At 37.9% G+C, this 14,483-nt stretch overlaps 2 protein-coding genes across 5 annotated transcripts; one reads left to right on the top strand and one right to left on the bottom strand.

Moving 5' to 3' along the window:
* Window positions 1-9,487: 9,487 nt before the first annotated feature.
* LOC145112358 (uncharacterized) lies at window positions 9,488-11,211 on the top strand. 4 transcript variants are annotated; one of them, XM_079048531.1, is made up of 7 exons: window positions 9,488-9,668; window positions 9,810-9,924; window positions 10,218-10,311; window positions 10,439-10,506; window positions 10,596-10,652; window positions 10,719-10,916; window positions 11,011-11,211. In XM_079048531.1, exons 2-7 carry the CDS (start codon window positions 9,820-9,822, stop codon window positions 11,098-11,100), a joined length of 612 nt encoding a protein of 203 aa, XP_078904657.1. In that variant the 5' UTR covers window positions 9,488-9,668; window positions 9,810-9,819; the 3' UTR covers window positions 11,101-11,211. The 4 variants fall into 4 exon arrangements, with proteins under 4 accessions (XP_078904657.1, XP_078904656.1, XP_078904655.1 ...); XM_079048530.1 differs by having other exon boundaries at window positions 9,489-9,668; window positions 9,753-9,924; XM_079048529.1 differs by having other exon boundaries at window positions 9,489-9,924.
* Window positions 11,212-12,990: 1,779 nt separating this feature from the next.
* On the bottom strand, window positions 12,991-13,955 carry LOC145113589 (secreted RxLR effector protein 161-like). Its single transcript, XM_079049661.1, has 3 exons — window positions 13,851-13,955; window positions 13,545-13,671; window positions 12,991-13,337 (listed from the first exon to the last, which is right to left on the bottom strand). The coding sequence occupies exons 1-3, from the start codon at window positions 13,953-13,955 to the stop codon at window positions 12,991-12,993; spliced, it is 579 nt and encodes a 192-aa protein (XP_078905787.1).
* Window positions 13,956-14,483: the final 528 nt, after the last annotated feature.

The following is a 14,483-nucleotide window of genomic DNA, read 5'->3' as shown; positions in this document are numbered from 1 at the left end:
GTTAGGGTGAGGCCTGTTATATTCAGTGGGCAGGGCACGTTATGCGATGTAGGGAGAGGCCCGTTATACTCATTGGGCGGGCCCGTTGCTTGTATGGTATGTGGTGTTTTGGGGAAACTCACTAAGCTTTGTGATTATAGTTTAAGTTTATATTTCAAGTACTTCTAGTTCGAAAGGGAAGGGCCCAGCCTGATCGCAGTGTATCCACCTGTGTCCAACTTTTTATGATTTTGGGTTTCATATTTGATACATTTTGAGGATTTGAGATGAATGATTGATGATTTTTGGTTAACTTAAAACAAAAAACTTTACTTGATATTTTTGGTATGTTACATTAAACATATTAAGTACCTTTTGTCCTAAAATAAACATAATTGTATCTAAAAACATTAAGAGAATGCAAAAAATATATGAATAAATATGAAAATATCACGAGGCGATATGGCGCCTTAGCAATCGGGGTCGCACCGAGGATCAGATTGATCCTGAACTCCACCTGCCTCACAGGAGGCACACCGGGTAAATCCTCCGAGAATATATCTAGAAACTCTCTAACTACTAGCACAACTGAAACCAAAACTATCCCCTCGTATCGAGTATCGACCACGTACGCGAGATAACCCAGACACCCATGCTGAAGATATTGTCGATCCCTAGCAGCCGAACAAAAGGTCAAACCAACCCTGGTACCCTCGCCATAAATGGTCAGTTCTCCCCACTTGGGGTTTGAACTACCACCAGCTGTCTCTAACAGTTGATTATGGCTCAAAATATGCTTAACTATTCCATCCCTACAATCACACGCACATCCCCCATAGGGATGGGAATCAAGTCGATCAGGTAAGACACCTCGAATATCTCCAAAGTACAATCCCGTAAAGTACTCGAAGCAGAAAACTCGGGCTCCTTGGTGATGGAAACTCGCAACGGACACTCCAACTCCCCAAGAGTCATATCAAAATCCCTACTGAAAGACTGAGATACAAAGGACTGGCTCGCATCCGAGTCAAAAAGCACAAGAGGAGGCAAGGAATTCACTAAGAATGTACATATCATAAATACATGCATAAGCATACAAGAAATAACTGAACCGAATAATAAATGAATACACACCAATAGCAACGTCAGGTACCAACCTGGCCTCCTCTGTTATGAGCTGAAAAGCATAACCCATGGCCTTCGGGGCCTCAGTCCTCCCCTGGCGTCCGTCTGTAATCCTCAAAGTAGTCGGGGATGGTGCATGTACTGTTCTGCGGAGAGCAAGGGATAGTTGGCCTTTACATGGCCAACCTGATCATAGCAGTAGCAAATCCTAGTACTCAACAATGGGACAGATGACGAAAAACCCTAACAACATGCCCCTCCCTGCCACATTTGTGACATCCAGTCGTTGATCGGCATGTCCCGTCATGCGTATTCACGCACTTGCAACAAGTGCAACCCCACTGGCCTCCAGATCGCGAATCAGCGAGCTTAAATCGCTTAGCTGCTGGTTGAGTCTGAACTAGATCTTGCCTCCTATCTCTAACCTGGGTCTCAATCTCAATCTCAATCTCTCTCCTCCGAGCAAAAGACAGCAACTCGGAGAAGGAATGGTATTTCTGAGTCAACACAAACTCCTCGATCTCCGTTTTGAGCATGCTCAAGTAACAGGACATATGAACCTGCTCCGAAGTAGCATACTCAGGGCAGAAAAGGGCTTTCTCAGTAAACATCTTTGTGATCTCCGCCACCGACTCTGTCGTCTACTTCAGCGACATATATTCTTGAGCTAACCTTTCCCTCTAAACCAGGGGAACATATCGGCGTGGAACATATTAATAAACTACTCCTAAGTCACTACGGACCTTTTCCACATGAGAATAAGCACCGGTCACCAGCTTCCACCAGTCCTTCGCCCCCGAGCGAAGAAGGTTTAAGGCGAACATGAACTTCTAGTCCTCTGGGCACGAACATGTGAAGAAATGACCCTCCACATTTGATATCCACCTCATGCCCATGATCGGGTCCTTAACCCTATAGAACTATGGGGTCTTCGTGTTGCTAAAGTCCCGACACTCCATCATCCCACTCCCCTGGAGTCCCATAACAGCAACAGCTGCAGTGGCTTTCATTAGTAAAGCCATACTGAAAAACAGTTGTAGTGTCTTTCAGCAGTACGTCCCGATACTACCTCTAGTGATCACCATGCTGAAAAACAAACCGAAATACATCAGTAAATACATAATTCATATTATTACATCATTATGGGATCACTAAATCTTCGGCATTTGTGACTTCCTTGATACGCGTATGGGTCCTATGCTATCAGTAGTACGGGCCCATACTACATTCCACATCTACCCGTATTTTTCTCAGAAGATCTTCACAGACCACCCGACCGCAAGGCCCAATAACTAGGATACACATACATCCTATACTCACTCACTCACACACACACACACACAAATACACACTCTTTCTCTCTCTCTCTCTCTCTCTCTCTCTCGCGCGCGCGCGCGCGCGTGCGCGTGCGCATGCGCACGCGAGAGAGAGAGAGAGAGAGAGAGAGAGAGAGAGAGGCTAATCATTCCTCGAGTTGGACTTCTACAACCATAATCACTCATGCAACTTCCATTAACCTTGCAACCGCTCATGTATGCTAATTATACATAACAGTGGGTTCGATTGACAATCGAATACTTGATTCTACCCTAAGCCCACAACCAGACAAGGAATAGGAAATAAGGCTAAATAAGATATTCTCAGGCTATAAAATCTTAGTTATGTACAAATATGATGCACACACTAAGCAACCACAATAATAATGGTAGATCCATATAACATATCAAGAAATTCTCATAGACAATCAAGCATCATAAATCAGGCAATTCTATCATGCAATTCCTGAAGATCCATAACCTACAAACTAGCATGCAATTCTATCATATCATCAGTATACATAACAAGTGTGTATCTTGGGGAATACCTTCCTTGGCTCCAGCTGATTGTACACAACGCATCCTCTATTTTGGTCTTTTAAGGGTTAATTTTGAAATTTTTTTGTTGATCCTTAGTTTGAGTCTAGAATCCCATAAGTGTTTATCCAATTCTCTTAAACCAGGGCTTTGCTACCAACTTGTAACGTCCCAAAAATCATGACAAAAAAAATTTGTTTTCCAAAGATCATTTTTTATAAACCAGAAGTCATACAAAACCATATCTCCAAACATAGTCATAAAAAATAAGAGTATCCAAAAACATCTCTCAGCATAAATCCAAGGATGATGTGTACAATCACGCCCTTAACTTGCCCCGATCATCTGATGTACCTGAACACCATGAAATCATACTGTAAGTCAAAGCTTAGTATGTTCCCCTAAAATACCCCACACAACAAAACATATACAACATGCATGGTGGGTCCACAATCATCAGACTGGATTACCCCTGAGCCCATAACACAAGACTGGAGTGCCCTCCTAGCCCTCAGCTTATGACTGGATTGCTCCCGAGCCCACAACATAAGACTAGATTTCCCTCCCGACCCTCAACTTGTGACTGGATTGCTCCTGGGGTTTTTGTGTGACATCCCCAAATTTCACGGCTAGAAAAGACCGATTTTGTTTATGCTTTATAAAAATCAGAGTACTTCTTTTAATAAAAATCTTGCGGAATTTGTTCCCAGAAAAACATAACAAATACGTTATCAAAGCATTTCCGAAGAAATGTATTTTTATTCATTTTAAAACATTTGGGATGTCATCGTTAATATAGAAACATAAGCATAAACAGAACCTACATTCATTTACACTAGTGATCTACATCTATTTTAAATTTCTTAGTGTAAAGTAACTTCATATCGACACCTGTGATACAAATAAACTGAGTGGGTCAAGTTTGGAAACCTGGTGAGTACATAGGGATTTCAATCCCACAATGTTATAACATATATATATATATATATATATATATATATATATATATATATAATTTAGAATTCACAAAATATAAATTTTCTCTATATATATATATAACCAACTCTTACCCCCACCCCGTCAATCCTCTCAACGAGACTAATAACACTAACCTCTCGACCTGATCCATACTCCCGGATCTAAAACTAACCTCTCGACCTGATCCATACTCCCGGATCTAAAACTAACCTCTCGACCCGATCCATACTCCCGGATCTAATAACAAATAACTATGTGATGTCCATACTCTCGGACTAAGGGCAACTAACTATGTCTTAATCCATACTCCCAGATTAATGACATATTATATGCCTTGTCCATACTCCCGGACTAAGGACAACTGACTATGTCTTAATCCATACTCCCGGATTAATGACAACTGACTAAGTCTTAATCCATACTCCCGGATTAATGACAACTGACTAAGTCTTAATCCATACTCCCGGATTAATGACAACTGACTAAGTCTTAATCCATACTCTCGGACTAAGGACGAATAACTATGTCTAATCCATGTTTCCGGATCAATAACATATTTTAATGTCTTATTCTCCGTATATATCTCACTCGTACTCATAAAGAGATACTACCCCATAACCATTATAACAAACCTTAGGTTTACTCTTTAACCTAAGTTATCATAAACAATCAGGTATGTTCTTTAACACTTAATTCAGACATCATCAAATAACTCACACAAATCATATATTTAATACATTCAAACAATACTTGTATTAAAATCATGTTCATGAAAGGGACAATGCACTCACTTGATAAGACGATGATCGGGCAGCACTACGGCTCTTCGAGTAGAAATTCTCCGGTGAAACCGGGATGCTTTCTTGAAAACCGGGCTTCTCGCGGGCAGAGTTTTGGCTCGGAAACTTTACTTCTTGGGATCCTCGGGGCTTCGGGACTTGCTTCGGGTCTCGGGAATGATATCGGGCCTTCGGGGTATAAGTTGCACGCAAAACGAGGCAATAACAAGCGAGAGAGAAGAATTTGAGCACTAAAACTCGGCAGCCCACAACATCTATTTATAGGGGCTGATCCATGCGATTACGTTGGGCGTAACTTCAGAATACGCTGGGCGTACTTCGGTTACGCTGGGCGTACTCTTCGGATAAGCTTTGGTATGCGTGCCTCGAACTTCAAAAATTCATAACTTTTGCATACGAGCTCCGTTTTCGACGTTCTTTATATCCACACGTAGGTGAGACTATGCTCTATAACTTTCATTTAGACTCCGTCGGCTAATTTATTTTTATTATATTATTTTTAGTAGGCCGGGACAGAAAAACTCCGTTATAAAATCATAACTTCTTCATCCGACGTCCGTTTTCGTCTGTCTTTTTACCGTTGGACTACTAACGACGAGATCTTCGATTTTCGTTTAGATTGTTTCGGCCAAATATCACTCGATCTCAATTTCGAGATTTGGGCTGTATATCGCTTTGTCGAAACTTAGAAAAATCATAACTTCCTCATACGAAGTCAGATTTAGACGTTCTTTTCATGCACACTCTCGGTTTAACGAACTCTACGACTTTCGTTCAGACCACTAAGGCTAAATATCGCTCTATCGTAAATTCACTATTTACGTCGCGCTGTGTCGTGCCGGTTCTGTCGCGAAACTTCGACAAGTCATAACTTCTTCGTTATAACTCGAATTTCGGCGTTCTTTATATGTACAGAATCCTTGTAACATATACTACAACTTAGTTAAGATTACTCCTTCTAAATAATATTCCATAAAAAAGTCATTTTTGACGCTTAACGTCTCTAAATTGACTAGCCCGGATCTACAGGCGTTACATTTTGGCTTCTGCACAAAGCAGTATCGCCTCAACCCAACCGTACTATGTCGACATATGCAACAAATAAACATATAACTAGCAAGTACATGTAACCATACAGATCTACCAATCTAAAATATCACTACCACATAACAACATATTATATACCAGGATACATAATATAACCTAGTGGGTCGGCATTGGTGCCTTCGACCCACGAGTACAATGAGGAAAACTCACCTTAAAGTCTAAAAGATAGTTAAACCGATCACTGCTCCAAATATCAGTTCTACAGGTCACCTATAGAACAAACAGGGACCAAGCCTCAATCTACCACTCAAATTACTCCATTTGACCTAAAGTCAAACTTGGTCAAATTCAACGGTCAAAAAAGTCAAAAGTCAACATTCAACCATTTTATGCCATGCATAACAACTCTATGCCCCGCGTAGAGCCCAAGGTGGCAAAATCGGGGAAAAGTGTAGCCAGAATTACACCCCGCGTAATAAGTTGCGTCCCAACTTAATCATTAAGCTTTTAATACAAAAGGTTCAACCACCAAATTTTTAGACCTACATTAGATGAACATCTGAATAGATAAAGCCTCTCGCTTCATCCATTTGCATGCATACCAAGGGCACAAACTGATAACCTAATTCCAGTAGGTCGCTCAAAGCTCCAAAACTCATGCATGCATGGATGAGAGTGATCAAGCTCTCAATTTTATGGCTTAACAACCCTAAAAACGTCCGAAAATGACACTTCAATGTTTTGGAGTATCTCTTACTCATATACACCATGGTTATGAGGATAAAAGCATGAAAACCTAAAGAAAATCTAGATCTATCATAAAAACTCATCAAGATGGAGACTTTATACTTTCTGGAGATGGATAAGGGAAAGGAACTTTTGCATCCAATGCTGATTTAAGCTCCTAAGCAACTCCACCACCTTCTTCTTTCTTCAAAATGCACACAAAACACTCTCAAGCTCAAAAATACACCAAAAGGGAATTAGGGTTTCAAAGGGAACGTTTAGGAAGATGGAGGCTGATGATGGAAATGCCTCAAGGATATTAGAGCCTATAAATAAGTCTCAAAACCCCGAAATTAGGGTTTTGGTTCTGGGCCGCTACACGCTGCGTAGCCTGATCTACATAGGGCATAAATCATTAAGTCCCCTATGATAAATTCCCTCCTACGAGCTGCGTAGGAGGCTACCCTATGTCGTGCGTATGATTAAACTTTGCAAATTCAAGGTTTTAAATTAAGAAGGAAATTTACCTGAGATAACCAAGTGTTACAAGTACCTATGTTATGATTATTATTAATATGATTTTAAAATTATATTATAGTATTATAGGTGATGTTAGAAATATATTGTTTTTTATATACATACATTCCTAGTTACATCCTATAATGAAGATTAATGGTAATGTTTTTATTATTCATGTTATGATGTGGATTGATTTATCATGAAATTTATATATTTTAAATTATGTCCGTTGATGATGATATTTATGTATAATTTATTATATATCAGACTTGTTGATGTTGTTAGAATTAGAAGTATTAAAAAAATCAAGTCAGTTTTTGGATGAGATTATGATCGTGTTTTTTAATAAAAGTTTCAAAGAGTAATATTTAACCTATTACAATCATAGATGGGAAGCCTGATGCATACAGGTATACCACAAACCTGATGGTTATTTACTAACGGAACACCTGACGGAACGTGACCGGATTTGAGATACAATTTTATAATCAGGTACGAGAGTGTGGATCACCAATACTCGTTTCATTGACATCCCTAGGTTAGAAGAAATATGATTTTGGGATTTAAATGGCGTTGTGCTGCAAAGGACGAGAGGGAGCGGGAGAGGGAGAAGGAGAAGGTGGGGATTTATGTTGTATTATAAAATTATTAAATATTTAGACAAAATTGAAATGAATGGTCCCTTTGGTATGTCCAAAATTGTCACTTTGGGTCAAACAAGTTTGGACTAGCACCAATGGTCCAAAAGTTTCCATTTTGTTGCCATTTTGGTCCAGTTTATTTTAATTTATTTTGTAACGAGGATTTTACCCTTGGATTTTGGTTTTTTTAGTTTTTTTAAGTTATTTAAATACTTTTATAATTAAAAAGAAAATCTCTCTCTCTCTCTCTATCTCTCTCGTCGCCACCATTTTGTTTCTTTTCAAAAAAATGGAAAAAAAATACAATCCATGAACACCACTTCAGAAATTAGAAATCCATGAACACCCACTTCATAAATCAAAACCCATCTTTATAGTTTTGATTTTCAGAAAAATAGAATATCACCACCACCATCGAAGATTTGAACCATATTCAGGGGAAAGAAATCGATATCTTTCCTTCAAACACGAACAAACACATACACGAACATATCTCATTTCGTCTTCAGATCTCTGAGCAGATATGACGAGGTAGAGAGATGGATTTCGATTCAAAATTTTGTCCTACGTCGGTTTGTCTTCTCTGAACCACGATGTAGATCTGGAAGACGGAATGACGATAAAATCAAATACTTCTGCATAGATTCATCCAAATCGATCTCGAAAAGGAACCACCGTCGATCTAACCCTTGTCAGCGTTGTCTGTTAAAGCAAGACCTACCACCTAACACTCATCCCTTCACCCCAGGTGTCTCCCCCTCGATTTCCAGTCGTGAAACACCCCATCTGAAAACCTTAGCCGCCAAGAAACCCTAACTTCAGATCTCGATCTCCTTTCTCTCGTCGTCGGCTGTCGAGGTTCAAAGGGAGGGTAACAACGATCGAAGCGGGTGTTTGGGGTGGTGCTACATGATCGGAGGGAAGCGGAGGGGGATCCTAGGCCGGCGACAGCCGCCCGTTTCTTCTTCTTTGGACGGTGGTAAGCAAGAGAGAGAGAGAGAGAGAGAGAGAGAGAGAGAGGCTGATCAGGGATGCAGAAGGTTTGCTTGATTTTTTTTTGTTGGAGATGGAGATGCTCTTTGAGGGTGGCTCTTGGGAACAACAATGAAACACAAAGATGGAAGAGAGAGAGAGAGAGAGAGAGAGAGAGAGAGAGAGAGAGAGAGAGAGAGAGAGAGAGAGAGAGAGAGAGAGAGAGAGAGAGAGAGAGAGAGAGAGTATTTTCTTTTTTTATTTTTGTAATAAAAAAACTGAAAAAAGAAAATACAAAGGGCAAAATCATCATTTTATAAAAATCAAACCAAAATGGACCAAAGTGGCAACAAAATGGAAAATTTTAGACCATTGGTGCTAGTCCAAACTTGTTTGGCCCAGACTGAGTGACAATTTTGGACATACCACAGCGACCATTCTTACAATTTTGTCAAATATTTAATGTACATTAAAAATTTATAAAAGAAAACCGATTAGGAAAAATTATTTTTTTAATTATCATACAGATCAAATTCATAATAAAACCTATTTAGCAAAAGTTATATTTACAACTTTAAAACAATAAAAGCCCTAACCAGATATGACAAATTACATAAATCAATTTTGCAATTTTGACAATAATAATTCTATTAACTTTGTTTCGATTATTTAACGATGGATAACTGCCTTTTGGTTTTAATAAATTAGTGTGTTTTTTTACGATGCTAACTCAAAAGTTTCGTATTTAGATCCACCTCTTTCGAATGATCCACTTTTTTTTTTTTCTTTTACAAAAAATATCTCCAACCACCGACCCCATTTCAACACAAACTCATTATTATTCCAAGTCCAACATATAATTGTACTATACTATTATTCTTGTTTCTGGAGACTTCTTGCGGCCTTAAACGTCGTATGTATCATGTACATAATCCCAGGCTCACTTCCCTACGGAAACATTCCAACGTGCCGTGTTTTTCTCTACAATCACCAACATGTATCGCCTTATAACGATTCCATCAACAATCGTAAGAATCCAATAACCACACCAGGGGTTAATTGGCTTTCATCTTTTCTCCTGTTTAAGCTAACAATTAATTTGTCGCCAACAGAAAAAGAAACAGTTTCAGTAGATTCTTGTAGCTTCATATTGAATCTTGTTGTTTAAGGGTTTGGAGAATGGATGGTAATGGAGAAAAAAACATCGATTTTTATCAAGTTTTGGGGTTGAAGAAGGAATGCACGATAACAGAGCTCAAGAACGCCTACAAAAAGCTTGCACTGGTCAGAACTTTTAATTCAATCTTTTCGTTAAAAAAGAAAATTTCGATTTCTAAAGAGTTATTGTTTTTAATACATTGGAATGCCCAATTGATTGTCTTGAAAAGGGTTATCTGGAAAATGATATTTTGACCTGTTAAACAACTTAATTGTTCATTGCAAATTGCAAGTTTTCTACTTCCATGGTGAATCAAGAAACTTAAAAAATTTCTTTACATTGTGTAATTCATCAAAAAATTATTTACGAGATTGAAATTTGGGTAAACTTTTTGTTGTTGTGTTCGATGTGGCTATAGAGATGGCATCCTGATCGCTGTTCGGCATCCGGTAATTCAAAGTATGTGGAAGAAGCGAAAAAAAAATTTCAGGCAATTCAAGAAGCTTATTCTGGTATTTTCTTACATGCAATCTTAATTATTTTGTAATCTGCATCAATTTTTTTCCTTTTTTGGGTGTGAATAAAAATCTCATCTTGAAAGTTTTGTTTAATTTTGTCGGGTATTCGTTTGTTTCCTAGTACTTTCGGACGAGAACAAAAGATTTCTGTATGATGTCGGAATTCATGACAGCGACGATGACACAGATGTAAGTTTGTTCTTTCTTTCTTGCAAACGACATTCATCGTCTTTAATAACGATCTTTATTTATGGCTATAATTTGTTGATTTGAAGCAGGGAATGGCAGATTTCTTGAGTGAAATGGCAACAATGATGAATCAAAACAAACCCAATGTGAGTTTTTTCTTCAAAAGCATTATATAATACAACGATCTTCAAAATTCTTTTTGGTGTTGTCAGGACAATGTGGAGACGAGCTTTGAGGAGATAAAGGATTTGTTCAAAGAGATGTTTCAAAGTGACATCGAGTCATTTGGTTTGTCTTCTGAAACAAAAAGCTTCACCTCCATTAACAAACGAAGTTCCTCTGAGATGTCATCTTCCATCGTTGAAGACTGTTCAAATTTCAAAATGAGTGTACAAGGATTTTGCTTAGGGGTTAGTTACTTCATGGGTCTCTTTAACTGGTTCATTATTATCCAAACTGAATACTAATAATTTGTTTGTGAAATTTTGTGGTATTTCAAGACAGATGAACACCATGGAAGATACAAAGAGAGGAGAAAGGCGAGGCACTAAGCATGGTCCCAAACACAGACCTCATCGAAATGGGGTCTCTTAAAACTTGTGAATTTGGCAGTTGTGTATTTTCCTCGTGTCTGGTTTCTATGTATTAGTAAATGGACTCAATTATTCAGTTTAGATTTCTGATCGAAATGTCTCGATTTTCAAAGTCAGTTTGTTGTGAAAGGGTCAAAATCAAGATTAGAATGTGGGTGGCAGTGGCATCCATGAGGATACCAGCTGTCTTAGGTGAATGCTTTGGGTCCCATATAACTTGTTCAACCTTAATGGAAATGATTTGTCAGATCCACAACTTTCCTGATCATCACGGCATGATGATTTTAAATGATGTGAGAGAAGCGTGGGTGGGAGAGTAGTAGTAGAGGTTAGCCCTTAAGCATTAGGCTAATTGGGGAGGAGTTATATAAGTTTAAGCGTTAATGGTAGTACCATGAAATCGATTAAACTTGATTATTTACTGACTTGGGTATAAGGGCTGTTTTAATGTTTAGAAAACTTATTAACTTTAGTTATATATTTACTTTAATGTTAACAAATTATATTAGTGGATTATGTTTGAGAAATAGATGTTTTTAACATTAACTGGTAATCTTATATTTGTTTTTCAAAATTACCCTCCACACAACTCATGATTTCCTCCAAATTAAGAGGATATGCTCATTATTTTAGAATCTTTTTTTATTACTCATAAGTCAGTCTATTTTTATAGGCCACGTTTGAGATTTTCTGTTTCAAAACAAAAAATAACAATAAAAAAAAACCCTTAAAAGAATACATTTAATAAAAAAAGAATAAAAAACAACATGCTTCATGTATCTCATGTAAGTTCCAATCCAATAAGCATATTATTTCATTGCAATAAGTCATAAAACAATTAATTTAGTATAATGAATATGTTAGATTTATTTTTATTAGAATGCATTAATTAAGTATCACGTTATTTTTAATTTAATTAACATTTAAAAGTTATTTAATGTGATGATATACACTTTTAATTTATAATGGTTATTAAATAAATGATCATTTTGTGTACTTATATTTTATAACAAGTATTAAAGAAATGGTAATTTATTATTTTAAACAGGAGGGTAAAATAGTCATTATTCAGATTCAGTAAATGCATCCAGTAAAAAAACAATATTTATATTAACAATACTTTATCACTTCATATATCATTAGTAATTCAGCCAACTTTATAAATTCATGAATTAAAAAAAAAAACAACGCCTAAGTGTGTGTGATTTAGGTTTAAGTGTGGTTGGTCTTGCGGCACGAACTAAAAAAAGTTTAAAGGAAATGAATTATGAAGATGGCAAGAAGGTGCATTTCTTGTTTACCACAATGAAGGTTTTGGACGTGTTGAGTGCTCCCTGGAGATAATGGAAGACGAAACATTTTAGACGATGTGATGATATAGCAAGTGAAGGTATGATGACTATATGTGTCAAGTCATATTTGATAATAGAACAACACTCATGTTTAAGAGAAAAAAAGTTAGAGTTCTTTGTTAGAAAAGCATGAGAGCTACAAATAAGGAAAAGGGAAATAAATACCTAAAGCACTAAACCCTAAAGTGCTAAGACAAAGGGGCTCATAAACAAATGTGTTAACATAAACATATGAGCTAACACCCCCATCAAACTCACAATGCCACAACAATAAGTATTGAGAGCTTGTCACACAAAAACTGAAACCTAGATTTCGAGAGAGCCTTCGTAAAAATATCAACAAGCTGCAAGGTTGATGGAACAAACGGGAGCGATATGGTCCCGAGCTGTAAGTGATGACTGGTGAAGTGACAATCAATCTCAATGTGCTTTGTCCGCTCATGGAAAACAAAATTATTCGCAACTTGTATTGCACTTTTGTTATCACAATGCAGGAGAGTGGGCAGAGAAGTGTGAACCCACGTATCTGCAAGAAGCCATCATAACCAGATAATCTCACATGTAGTCATATCCATAGCACGATACTCAGCCTCCGTGGAATATCTAGAGACACCGTCCTGTTTCTTGCTTTTCCATGAAATTAGAGACTCTCCAAGAAACACGTAAAATCCGATTATGGATTTATGATCATGACGATCGCCATCCCAATCAACATCACTATAGGAACGTAACTCAAGAGAAGACGTCGAGGGAAATAGGAAGGTATAATACTGAGGGCCACAAAGACATCTCAGAATACGGAGTACAGCTCCCCAATTAACAGAAGTATGAGTAGTAACAAACTGATTGACGACAATAACAACATGAGCTATATCCGGATGAGTACCTGTAAGATAAACCAAACTTCTTACAATAGTCTGGTAAAGTTTCAGATTTGATAAAGGTAAACCATCACTAGGAGAGTATCATGCATTGGTTTCAAGATGAGTATCTACAGTCTGGTTGTCAGAGAGGCACACTCATGTAAATAAGTCAGACATGTATTTAGTCTGAGAAAGAAAATACCCTTTCTTAAACTAATCTACCTCAATACCCAAGAAATAAAGCAACAAGCCCAAATCCTTCACAAGAAACCGATGAGCCGGATCATGCTTCAAAGACTCAATACCACCATGATCATCACCAGTAATAGTCATGTCATATATAAGGACACCTGCAATCTACATCTAATAAAACAAGTCGAATCATGATTGCTCTGGACAAATCAAAGAGAGTTAACCATTGTGGAGAATTTATCAAACCAAGCACGAAGTGCTTGCTTGAGACCATATAAAGCTTTGCGAAGCTAATAAACTTTACTCGGTTGGTGGGGAATGCCTGGGGGAGGAGACATATAAACCTCCTCGTGGAGGTCACCATTCAAAAAGGCATTATTGACATCCATTTGAAATATCTTCCACTTTCGAACGGATGCAATAGCAATCATAGTATGGACTGTCGCCATCTTCGCTACCGGGTAAAATGTCTCCTCATAGTCAAAATTATACTATTGAGAATACCCATTTGCCACAAGTATGGCCTTGTATCGCTCAACAGACCCATCAAACTTTGTTTTTATCTTATACATCCAACGACAACTAATAGTATGTCTACCAGGAGGAAGAGAAACCAAATACCATGTATGAATCTAATAAAGAGCAGTGAGTTCCTCAACCAAAGCATTTTGCCAAAGAGGAGCTAATACAACTTTTCTGTACGATTCAGGTTAGATAGATGATGGATGCTGGCTATAAATGAGGCAAATGGACCTGAGTATATAGAGTAAGCAAAAGCGGGAAGCTTGGTAGGACGAGTAGACCTTATGATGGGTGGTGGAGGTGGCTCTACAATCTAAACAGTCGAAGGAGCATGCTCATAAACAGGAGGAGTTGAGGTACTATCTGAAGAAGTGGGTGTGTCAAGAATTGGAAAATCAGGTGGCATGGATGAATCCTGAGCCTATATATCCACATCAAAAGGATCAATATGCAGA

The sequence above is a fragment of the Lactuca virosa genome, chromosome 5 (assembly GCF_052849685.1).
Source record: "Lactuca virosa cultivar CGN04683 chromosome 5, Lactuca_virosa_CGN04683_v6, whole genome shotgun sequence".
NCBI lineage: Eukaryota > Viridiplantae > Streptophyta > Magnoliopsida > Asterales > Asteraceae > Lactuca > Lactuca virosa.
The sequence above is the reverse complement of the archived record's forward strand: the minus strand, read 5'-3'. Positions and strand labels throughout refer to the sequence as shown.